The sequence below is a fragment of the Lactuca serriola genome, chromosome 5, assembly GCF_051521515.1.
Source record: "Lactuca serriola cultivar US96UC23 chromosome 5, Lser_US96UC23_V15, whole genome shotgun sequence".
In the NCBI taxonomy this organism is placed as follows: domain Eukaryota; kingdom Viridiplantae; phylum Streptophyta; class Magnoliopsida; order Asterales; family Asteraceae; genus Lactuca; species Lactuca serriola.
Window position 1 is genome coordinate 351,515,208 of NC_136412.1, and position 11,562 is coordinate 351,526,769.

At 34.3% G+C, this 11,562-nt stretch overlaps 1 protein-coding gene across 1 annotated transcript; it reads right to left on the reverse strand.

Annotated features, from left to right (window-relative positions):
• Positions 1–9,046: 9,046 nt before the first annotated feature.
• Positions 9,047–9,715, reverse strand: LOC145052136 (transcriptional regulator SUPERMAN-like). The gene has a single exon (XM_078999944.1). It carries the CDS (start codon positions 9,713–9,715, stop codon positions 9,125–9,127), a length of 591 nt encoding a protein of 196 aa, XP_078856070.1. The 3' UTR covers positions 9,047–9,124.
• Between the last annotated feature and the right edge of the window lie 1,847 nt (positions 9,716–11,562).

Genomic DNA, 11,562 nt, shown 5'->3' on the forward strand with positions numbered 1-11,562 from the left:
CTTTTAAATATATATATATATATATATATATATATATATATATATATATATATATATATATATATATATATATATATTATGTTATAAAAATGCAGAAGTACTAATCTATAATTATACATTACATAAATGATCAAATAACATAAAACAAAATATACTACACTATATAAACGATCTAATCCATAATTGTACCGTTGTAACGTTTTAATTCATAAACGATCTAATAAATCCATAATGTCTTACATAATAATATCATCTATAACATAAAATAACACATACTACTCGTCTTCATCGTCAGCTTCTCCATCGTCGTTGCTCACATTGTTTTTGTTGATGTTGACTTGGCTATTAAATGAGCGGATAATATCTCTAATTTTCATTACAAACGTCGAGTTTTGTAGAAAAGCAGTAACATCCACGTCATACAAAGTAAGTATATAAGTCAAAACAACAAACTAAGATAAAAAAACAAATAAGTTACGAACACAATAATTCATTAATAATTTAACAAATTATCGAACTACCAAATCATTTAAGTCCTTAACAATTTAACAAACTATCAAACTATCAAATTAGTTAAGTCCTTAACAATTTAACAAACTATCAAACTATAAAAAAAAAATTAAGTCCTTAACAATTTAACAAACTATCAAACTATCAAATCAATTAAGTCCTTAACAATTTAACAAACTATCAAACTACCAAATCAATTAAATCCTTAACAATTTAAATTCTTAACAAATTTATTAACTACCAAACTACCAAATTCATAAAAAATACATTAAGCACTTAACAAATAAGAAAAGTATCAAATTACCAAAATTAACTATAAAATGCATCAAGTATAGAGAGAAACAATACCTGTTGGATCAACGTACAAACATAGGCACACGATTCATACTCGAAAACCTCATATGGATTGTCGGTTGAAGGTATTAGCAACAACTCCTTTAGTGGCGATGCACGCTTTAACGAAGATACCAGGCATGTCCAGTCTGATGTCGCCCCTAAAGCTAGTGTCGTCGCTAAAGGTGACATCGCTAAAGGCTACATTTCTTGTTGTGATGCCAACCAAGTTGATCGAACAATACTCACACATCGTCGAGGGGTCATGGACAGTGGGGATCAAAACGATAAAATATTCGTTGCAACATTGTGGTATTATTGTGGTACTCTCAAACTCTTTCACTACGTCAATTATATTGTGTTCTATGGTAATCCAAAATTTATAAATGGTTCAATGCTTCTAAGCAATTTATTCTTAATGTTTTTGAAATTCTAGTTGTCCTCTCTTTATTGAACTATACCTTCTAGTTGCTTATTTGCTTATCTGTTATCTTCCTATTGTTCAGGAGTTTCCTTCTTATCTGTTATTTTCTATTTATATAACATTTATGTAATTCATTTTTTGAGAGAAATAAAAATAGAATATTTTCTTCCTATGTTAACTTTATCATGGTACGGTTGTTATCCAAACCCTAATCGCCTCCTACCCTATCCATAGCCATGGCCGATGACAATCCTAAACCTTCAAAGAAAACTGGAGTAGCATCAGATCCAAAATCACCATTCTATATCCATGCCTCCGACTATCCCAAACAAATGCAGGTCAATGATACCCTGATCGACTGGTCTCAAGAGATGATGAACTTTCTCTTTGCCAAGAACAAGGTAGGTTTTGTTGACGGCTCCATTTAGAAACCTGAAAAGACCTTGGAGGACTACATGTCGTGGATGTGGTGTGACGCGATGGTGAAAGGTTGGATCACGAAAACAATGGAGAAAGAGATTAGGTATAGTGTGAAATATGCTAACATTACGTCTGAATTATGTTATGATCTCCTTGAGAGATTTGGAAAGGAGACTACACCATGAGCCTACGAGTTGAAGCAAACCCTTGCTGCAAAACATCACAATGGAGCTTCCGTCTCCACGTATTATACCATGCTCAAGGGAATCTGGGATAAGATGTAAGCCTCTCTTCCTACCCCTACTGTTCATGTAATGGCTGCACATGCGACATCGGGAAGAGTCTAAGCCAACTCAGAGAAAAAGAAAGGTTGTATGAGTTTCTCATGGGCCTTGATAGCAAGCTCACTATTATCAGAACTCAAATCCTTTCAACCAATCCAATTCCTAGCCTTGTAAATGCTTATCATTTGGTTACAGAAGACGAAAGATAAAGATCTATTTCCTCTTAAAAGAAGCCATCAATGGAGGCAGTTGCCTTCAAGACCAATGCACCATTTAGATGAGAAGGCAATAGCAGTTAGCGACGTGAAAAAATAAAGCTAAAAGGACACCAAACCCAATGATACTACCGAGCATTGCAGTTTTTGTGGAAGAGATGAGAATTCGCAAGAAGGCTGCTTCAAAAGGATTGGTTACCCAGAATGGTGACCAGGGAACAAAAAGCGACAAGAGACCATACCAAAGGTTGCATGCATCGACTCAAATGCAAGACCCATCCTAGGTTTAACGACGGGTTAGTATGATACTTTTTTGCAACACTTTGAAGAGAAATGAAGTACGATCAAGGATGATACAAAGTCCACGACTTACATGACAGGTAAAATAGATAGCGATGATGATTGGGTGGTGGACTCCGACTCTAATGAACACATCACTCATGAAATCAATATCCTCAAAAATAAAACCAAAAATCACTTCGAAAACCCTGTCCTTGTTCCTAACGAATAGACTATACCCGTTGAAGGAGAAGGAGAATACACCATGTCAGGTGGAACCAGACTAATAGGAGTTTTATATATACCAAAATTTACTTGGAATCTTTTATTTGTAAGTCATTAACCAAAGACCTCCAATGTGACATAACCTTCTTTCCTGATTTTTGTGTCATGAGAAGATTTACACGAGGAGCTTGATTGGTGCGGGTGAATGCAGAAAAGGTTTATACTGGATGAGAGTGATTGGGAGAGAAAGAAAAGCCATGATGACGATCCTTGATACCTGGCACAAAAGACTTAGTCATGCTTCCGATGAAAAACTTAATAAAAATTAGATTTCCTAATAGTGTTTCGTTCAATAAATCTTGTGATTCTTGTTCCAAGGCCAAACATACTAGGCTTCCTTTTCCAAGTAGTGAAATTAAAAGTAGAGATTGTTTTGATTTGTTACATTGTGATATATAGGGAACATATCGTTTTCCATCCTTTTCTAGAGCTAGCTACTCTCTTACTATTACTGATGATTTTTGTAGATCTGTTTTGGCTTTTATGCTAAAACTCAAACATGAATCCAGTAAACATGTGGTGAACTTCCATAAACTGGTCAAGAATCAGTTTGGAAAGTGTGTTAAACGGATTAGATGTGACAATGGTGGTGAGTTCACTTCCAATGACATGTTGAAGTTTTACAATGAACAAGGAATCCTCCTCGAGACCTCATGTCCTCAAACCCCACAACAAAATGGGGTGGTGGAATGAAAACACAGGAACCTCCTTGAAACAGCTCATGCCCTAAGGTTTGAGGCAAACCTTCCGATACATTTTTGGGGTAAATGTGTGATGACAACAACTTATATCATCAACCATTTACCTTCTAAAAGAGGTTGACAACAAATCTCCATATGAAATTATTTTCGAGCAGAAACCAGATTATGACGTAATGAAGATTTTTAGGTGTCTTATTTATTATAGAAATACCGAGACAAAGGAGACAAATTTGAGATGAGAGGAAGAACTGAAATTTTTTTGGGTTATCCAACGAGAACAAAAGGCTACAAGATTTATGATATTGAGAAAAAAAATAGTTGTTTATAGAGATGTCCGGTTTTGCGAAGATATCTTTCCTTTTAGAAAGATGAACACCGACCCTAATCGAGTGGATCCTCTCGATTTTCTTAACATTGCAGCCCATTACGATGGCCCAAATGAAGAAGAATCAACATTGATATAGCTAAGATCCAACACGAACAAAATGATGAGCCAGATCTTACCACTATGGATAACCCAATAGGTGAAGCTCATGGCTTAGATGTCGAAAACAACCCAAGTTAACAGAATACTGGTGAATCTGTCTCCGATTAACCTCGAGGAAAACGAAATAGAACTCAACCAGCTTACTTTCAAGACTTCATTGTCACGCTCCCTCCCTCGTTAGACTATTTTCACACCACACCAAATCAATCCTCCTCAATTATACACTCCTTAACAAACTATGTGTCTTATAAATTTTTTTCTAGCTCTCACAAGGCTTTCTTAGCAGCTATCGACTCCAACGACAAGCTAAAAAAAAATTTCATTAGGCCATAAAGGATGAACGATGGAAGGAAGTTATGAAAAGAGAAATCCGTGCTCTTGAAAAAAATGGCACCTGGACCCTAGAAAACTGCCAGAAGGCAAGTGTGTTATTGACTCAAAATGGGTGTATAAGGTGAAGTATAAACCCAACGATGATGTAGAATGGTATAAAGCTCGCCTTGTGACACCTTTGCTCCAGTTGCCAAGTTAGTTACAGTTCGAACTCTTATTTTTGTAGCAGTCAAGAGATATTGGAGCATTCAACAACTGGATGTTAACAATGCATTCTTGCACAAAGATCTTAATAAGGAGGTGTATATGAAGCTTCCACAAGGTTTTGCAAAGGAAGGAGAAACTAGATTTTGCAGATTGAGGAAGTCGTACAATTTGAAGAAAGCTTTAAGGAAGTGGTATCAAAACTTCACCAATGCTCTCCTTGAACTTGGTTTTAGTCAATCCAAGGTTGACCATTCACTTTTTTTCATCATAGACATAAAGGTTTTGTTGTTACACTTATTATTTTGATGATGTCATCATTATAGATGACAATACACACACACACACATACAAGACACCAAACAAGAACTTGATAAACATTTTAGCATCAAAGACCGTGGTGAGCTAAAATACTTTTTTGAAATTGAGGTTGCTTGTACTTCCGAATGCTTGGTTTTGAGTCAAAGAAAATATATCTTAGACATTCTCGCTAACTGTGGATTGGAAGGGTGTCGTCCAAGTTCTTTTCCTATTGAACATAAATTGAAGTTAACCAAAGGTGAAGATGAACCTCAGGTGGATGCTAGCCAATACCGCCAAATAGTCGGTCGATTACTTTATTTACAAGCCACCAAGCTCGACATTGCTTACACCATAAACATCTTAAGCCAAATTGTTGCTAACCCCAGACAATCTCATCTAAATGTTGCACATAGCATATTGCGTTATCTTAAAAATACTTTAGGGTAAGGGATCCTTTTCCCTCAAGAAGGTGGATGCGTTTTTACAACCTATTGTGATTTTGATTGGTTAGGTTCTCCTCTCACCAAGAAATCTAGGAAATCTAGAACATGTTACTTGCTTTTGCTGGGAAATGCTCCAATATCTTGGAAAACAAAGAAGTGGTATGTTGTGTCCCGGTCTTCAGCGGAGGCGGGGTATAGATCCATGGCTTCTACAGTTAGTGAAGTTTTATGTGTACGTTGGCTTCTGAAAGAGTTAGATGTGAATGTGACTAGTCCGACTTCGTTATTTTGCGACAATTAAATTGCCAGCCATATTGCCACCAATCCAATTTTTCATGAACAGACAAAACATGTAGAAATTGACTGTTATTTTCTTCAAGAACGGGTTTATTCTCAGCAAAGGGTTAGGAACTCAACAACTCAATTTGTTCTTGGCAAGTTGGGCGTTAAGAACCTAGATGTTCCAACTTGAAGGGGAGTATTGAAATATGCATTCTTGTTGCTTCTTTGCTTAGCTGTTATCTTCCTATTATTTAGGAATTTCCTTCTTATCTTTTATTTGCTATTTATATAGCCTTTATGTAATTCGTTTTTTGAGAGAAATAAAAACATAATCTTTTCTTCCTACGTTAATTTTATCACTCTTTGTGATGCTTGGTTATTCTACACTAGGTGTAAAACTCGTATATTACACGGATTGATAAAAAAAATATATTAAAATATAAACAATAACTATTTGTTAAAATAAAATTTTGAAATAAGAAATGAAGAAAACATATTAATTACAATTTAGTGTAATATTTATTACATTTGATACTTAACATATATAAATATATGTATTATGTGACTTTTTTATTTTAAAAATTGAAAAAAAAAACCATAAATTGACATGTGGATATTATTTATTTAAAAATTATCACAAAATGATAAGTGTCAAAACTCATTAGAGATTGACATGTGACAAAATTATCTTCATTTATTATAGTAGATTATTGATGCCACACTCCCACACACGACAATCTTTATTTGGTTTATTCATTTAGATATATACAATGCGTTTCTTCATATATATATATATATATATATATATATATATATATATATATATATATATATATATATATATATATATATATATATATATATATATATATATATAGGAGAGGGTTCAATTGAGAAAAAAAAAAGTTGAGAATGGGAGAATCATTCTCAGCCAATCATTTCTTTTTGCCGCAAAAGCCTCCAACGTACCGGCGTAAATGGGAAATGAATGCACATGTGTTTTCCAGCATAACATATTTCCTTAAACTATGCTAATCATTACCTTAATATATACAAAAACATAGTTTTTTTCGTTTTTTTTTAATTTTTATAAGCTATTTTTATCAAAAAATGATTTTAAATATACCAAAATTCATGATTTTTTATTCTCTACAAATAAACATCCATATTGATATAGTTTTAAGATAAAGTAAAAAATTTATTTTTTTATATTTTCAGCTATCGTTATTCATAAATGAATAACAATGCATCAGGTTTTATTACAGTACATTCGTTATTCACTTATGAATAAAAAGTATGGTTTTTTTTTTTACAATTTAAGTATCAATCATATATTAATATAGCATATAATAAACATAGTATATTCATATTTTAATATTGGACGATGAATTCACTTGTGAATATTAACATAGTATATTCACTTGTGAATATTAGATGATATATTCACTTATGAGTATTAAATAATATTTCATATGTGAATATTACATAGTATTACATGATATATCACATGTGAATATTACAGAGTATATTCACTTGTGAATATTAGATGATATATTCACTTATGAATATTACACAGTATATTCACATATGAATATTACAAGGTATATTCACTTATGAATATTGAAGGTATTTTGACAAATATATATAATTTTTATATGTTATTCACATATGAATAACATACAGACTTGCATATTTGTTTTGTGTTTTTAATAATCATATACTGATTCAGATGAGAAAACATATTCATATGTGAATATAACGTGGTAATTTAGTTTATGCATTTCATCAAACAGTTGGAGTGCAAACAAGTTAACTATTTTAAAAATGTTAAAAACATCAAGTTATCAATTCCAAATCATCATATACTTCCGATTTCGACTTCAGATGCGACATCCTATCTCTGATTGATTTCTCAATTTGATTTTGATTTCCGAAAATCCGATTGGGAACCTGTGATTACCGATTCTAAGTCCCTCAATGTCGACTGTGACTGCGAGTCCAGAACTCCGATTCCAATTTCATGAACAGCGAAGAAATTCCGGTTTAGTTGAAGAAATCTGGATGATTATTGAAGGTTGGAGGAAAAATTTTGATGATAAACGCACAGTTATCGAATTCTCTATAGTTACGTATTTGAGATTGAAGGTTATTACGATATTTACAAGTTTGTCACCGTGTCTTTTATGCTTAGATTAAATGAGTGGCTGAGAATGATTCCTCCATTCTCAACCTTTTTTATTTTCTAAATTGAACCCACCTCTCTCTCTCTCTCTCTCTCTCTCTCTCTCTCTCTCTCTATATATATATATATATATATATATATATATATATATATATATATATATATATATATAATTCATATCATTTTCTTTTGATTCTATGAAATTGTTATATATGTATTTTATTTTTATTTACAATCGTGCGAGAGAATGATTACATTTGGGTAATTTCACCCATATATATGCATAGTGCTATCGGAGCACACTACACATCTTGACCACTTTTGACCCTTTTTGTTGGGTTTTTATTTAATGAAACCATATATCCTTTGGTCATAACCAGAAGTCTTAGAATAACTTATTACTGAACAATATAGAACTTTTTGTTGCACATTCCCTATAGTATTAATATTACACTTTTTTTGGCTCACTTATGCATCATCAACATGTATTTTACATTTAATTAGGTAATTGTTTCTATTATGATATTAAATTCCTGATTGTCATAAAGAACTTATACTTGTCTCATATTCAATTGTTCTAACTTTTTTTTGCCGTTCCAAAAAAAGAAATAACATTGTTCCAACTGTTACATTATATACTAGTTAGATACACAGAGCTTTGCACATGTACATTCACAATTACTACAACAAAACCGAATTTCATATACAACCACTTCCTTTTGTCTAAATTAGCGACATTTGCCTTAATTAGCGACGGAGACCATATATACACATACATATACATTCACATACATATACAGATAAACATACACACACATAACAATAAGTAGAATATATATACACATAACAGTAAGTACTATAGCCGTGTATAAAATGTGAAGAAAAATAAACTTTTATAGTTTATAATTAATCCATGTATGGACGCGGTGGTTCGAAAACTTAACTCTGAAAACTTACAGAATGTAAAGATATAATTTAAGCATAGAAATGTCATGTCATGATAATAAGAACAGACAAATAATTACTAAATCTACCCTTTATATAGCATGTTGGTGAATTAGCTACGGGTGCATAGTCAACAAACGGGGAAACAATAATTTCTCTCCTCGTTCGTGGTATAATTTCTCTAATCTTTGTTATACGAAATATGAAAATGACATAGTTTATATTATATAATGTACTTAATAGAAAACATTTCTAAATTAAATATTGTAACATAAGTTCAATAACTTAAACCTAAAAATTAATATTTTCCATTAGTTGCCATGGCTACCAAACAGAAGGATATTGTAAACCAGACACATATATATATATGATCAAGAACGACAAGAAGAAAAACATCATAAAAATAAACCCTAGAAGATTGATCATAACCTTAATATATATAACTAATAATTGATGAGCATGAATGAACACTAAACGTTCATGCCATAAACGGATCATGATCGTCCTAGTCGAAGTTCCAAATCCAAATCCATCTCAATATTTCCATCTGTAAGCAAACCCATCTCCATTTCAACCCTGAAACTCTCTCTCTTCTTCAAAACCGTACTTCCATTTTCTTGATCCCATGAATTACCACTAAGCCCTCCATGAGCATTTGCAACAAACCCCTCCATGTTCACATTCTTTCTCACATCTCCAAGAGAGTTACTATCTGAGTGTGGTAAGAATGTGAACATCCCTTGCTTGTCTTCTTTGTCTACGATTGAAGATTGTGAAGAAAGAGAGAAAAGAGAAGAATGGAAGGTCTTGTAGGGTAAGCACTGCAACCACGACGGTTGTGATGAAAAACTAGGGTTAGGGTTTGGGTTTGGGTGCTGATCAAGAGAGGGTGAAGAGAGTCTCAATCGAGCTCTGTCCCTTCTGTGAACATTCATGTGACCACCAAGAGCTTGTGCAGATTTGTACTCTTTTTTGCAAAAGTTACACATAAAGTTTCTTTGACGCCATGAAACTCCATCATACCCATAATCGTTGTCAAAGAGTAAGGTGTTACTTTCCCATTTGCTTTTAAACTTGTGATCCATTTGACACTAGAGAAGATACTTGCGGTGGTTATGAGAGAGAGCACTGTTTGAAAAATTAGACATGTAATGAAAAGGAGTATATGCATTATTTATGGTGAAGAGGTAGAGAAAGTTAGGTTGATGTAGGGGTGTAACTAAATATACCCAAAAACGGATTCTTCCGGGGTGTTTCGATATGCATTTTGAAAATAGTTATTATACGTTTTTTCACTGTGAGTTGATAATTAATCAGATAAATTAATAATCATATAACGAGTTAATTAAAGCTAGACAAGGAATACATTAAATCGAGAGAAAGTTGTTAGTAGTATATATATTTGTTTGAGTTAATAAATTAGTAGTTAAGTGGTATCAATTTAAACAAACTGACGAACTAACCGCCATGTGTACTAGCTAGTGATGTAAACCACTTTTATGTTTTTGGTCTTATTATTTCTACTAAAGTGATAGTTTAGTATAAATGTCTAGCACAAGAAATCAATCGTCAACAGGTAACAACTTTCCTCTCAAAATGGTTTCTTTCAACGCTCTATGTTTGATCTTCTAGAAACAAAAAAAACCAATGAACTAGATCAATCGTTGATGATGTCGGTCACCATGTGAGCAACATAGTGATGGATGTTATTATCAGTTGATGCGAGCTATACCGACAACCACAATGAACTGCAAACTATTAGTCAATATTGTATAGGTTGTGGCCGATGTGACAAGTGTGGGAGGACGCATGAGGAGAGTTGTCGTGAGAATGGAGGAGGCTGCTTCAATTGCGGTCAGACTGGACACTTCAACAGAGATTGCACGCGGGGAGCACTGATATGCTTCCACTGCAATCAGACGGGCCACAAGAAGGTCGATTGTCCGAGGTTGTCTGGTGGAGCGGCGAGGGCACCTGCTCCAACTACATTGTGGATTACTGACACACACGAGGGCAAAGCGGAGGCTCCTATGGTGAGGAGTCGAACGTTCCAGTTGACGGCCGAGAAGGTCCGAGCAGCACCAGATGTGGTCACTGGTATGTTCCTATTTATTCTTTTACTGCTTTCATTATTTATGCTCATGCTTGTTGTGTTTGTGATTAGGGATGTTCGTAGTCAATGGTATACACGTTCTTGTTCTTTTCGATTCGGGTGCTACCCGATCGTTTATGTCTCTTGCTCTTAGCAAGAAGTTTGATATTGACCCGGGGGCACTGGATTTTCCTCTAGAGGTAGAGATCGTCGATGACCACACTGTGAGTGCTTTGAGGGTTCATGGGGGTTGTGTATTGGAGATGTTTCAGGTTCATGGGGATTTTCCTCTAGCATACATCCCCATGAATGGTCAACTAATCACAATCCGACATGCAGTAGCTTCTAGAACATTCATCCGTGACATACAACATATAATCATTATCAACATACATGATCGAGCACCATGAGCCATAGTGGAGCATCATGATGCACATGTGGCGCATCATGAACACTAGTAGCCCAACATCCATCATGGTGGCACAACATGGTGTATGCCTTGAGCATCACTAACTTATGAGAATCCCCGAACAATCTTAAGCATTATAGGGGAATTCATAGCATACGTTACTCGTTAGGGATAACATGGTAGATCAAGGAAGCAAAATGGCGAATCTTGCATGATGATGGCCCATCTTGTGCAAGGATGACACAATATCCTTCAAGCTTGGCACAACTTCCTTCTAAGTGGCGCAACTTCCTTCCAAGGTGGCACAAGATCCTCCAAGTTGGTGCAACTTTTTCCGCTTTGGCACAACATCTACCAGAGTCGTGCAACATGGTCCAAAGCGGCGCAACATGCATGAAAATGGTGCAACATGCTTGTTTATTGGTGCAACA

Coding starts and splice junctions, on each gene's coding strand:
- LOC145052136 (XM_078999944.1), bottom strand. CDS start 9,715: ATGGATCACAAGTTTAAAAGCAAATGGGAAAGTAACACCTTACTCTTT.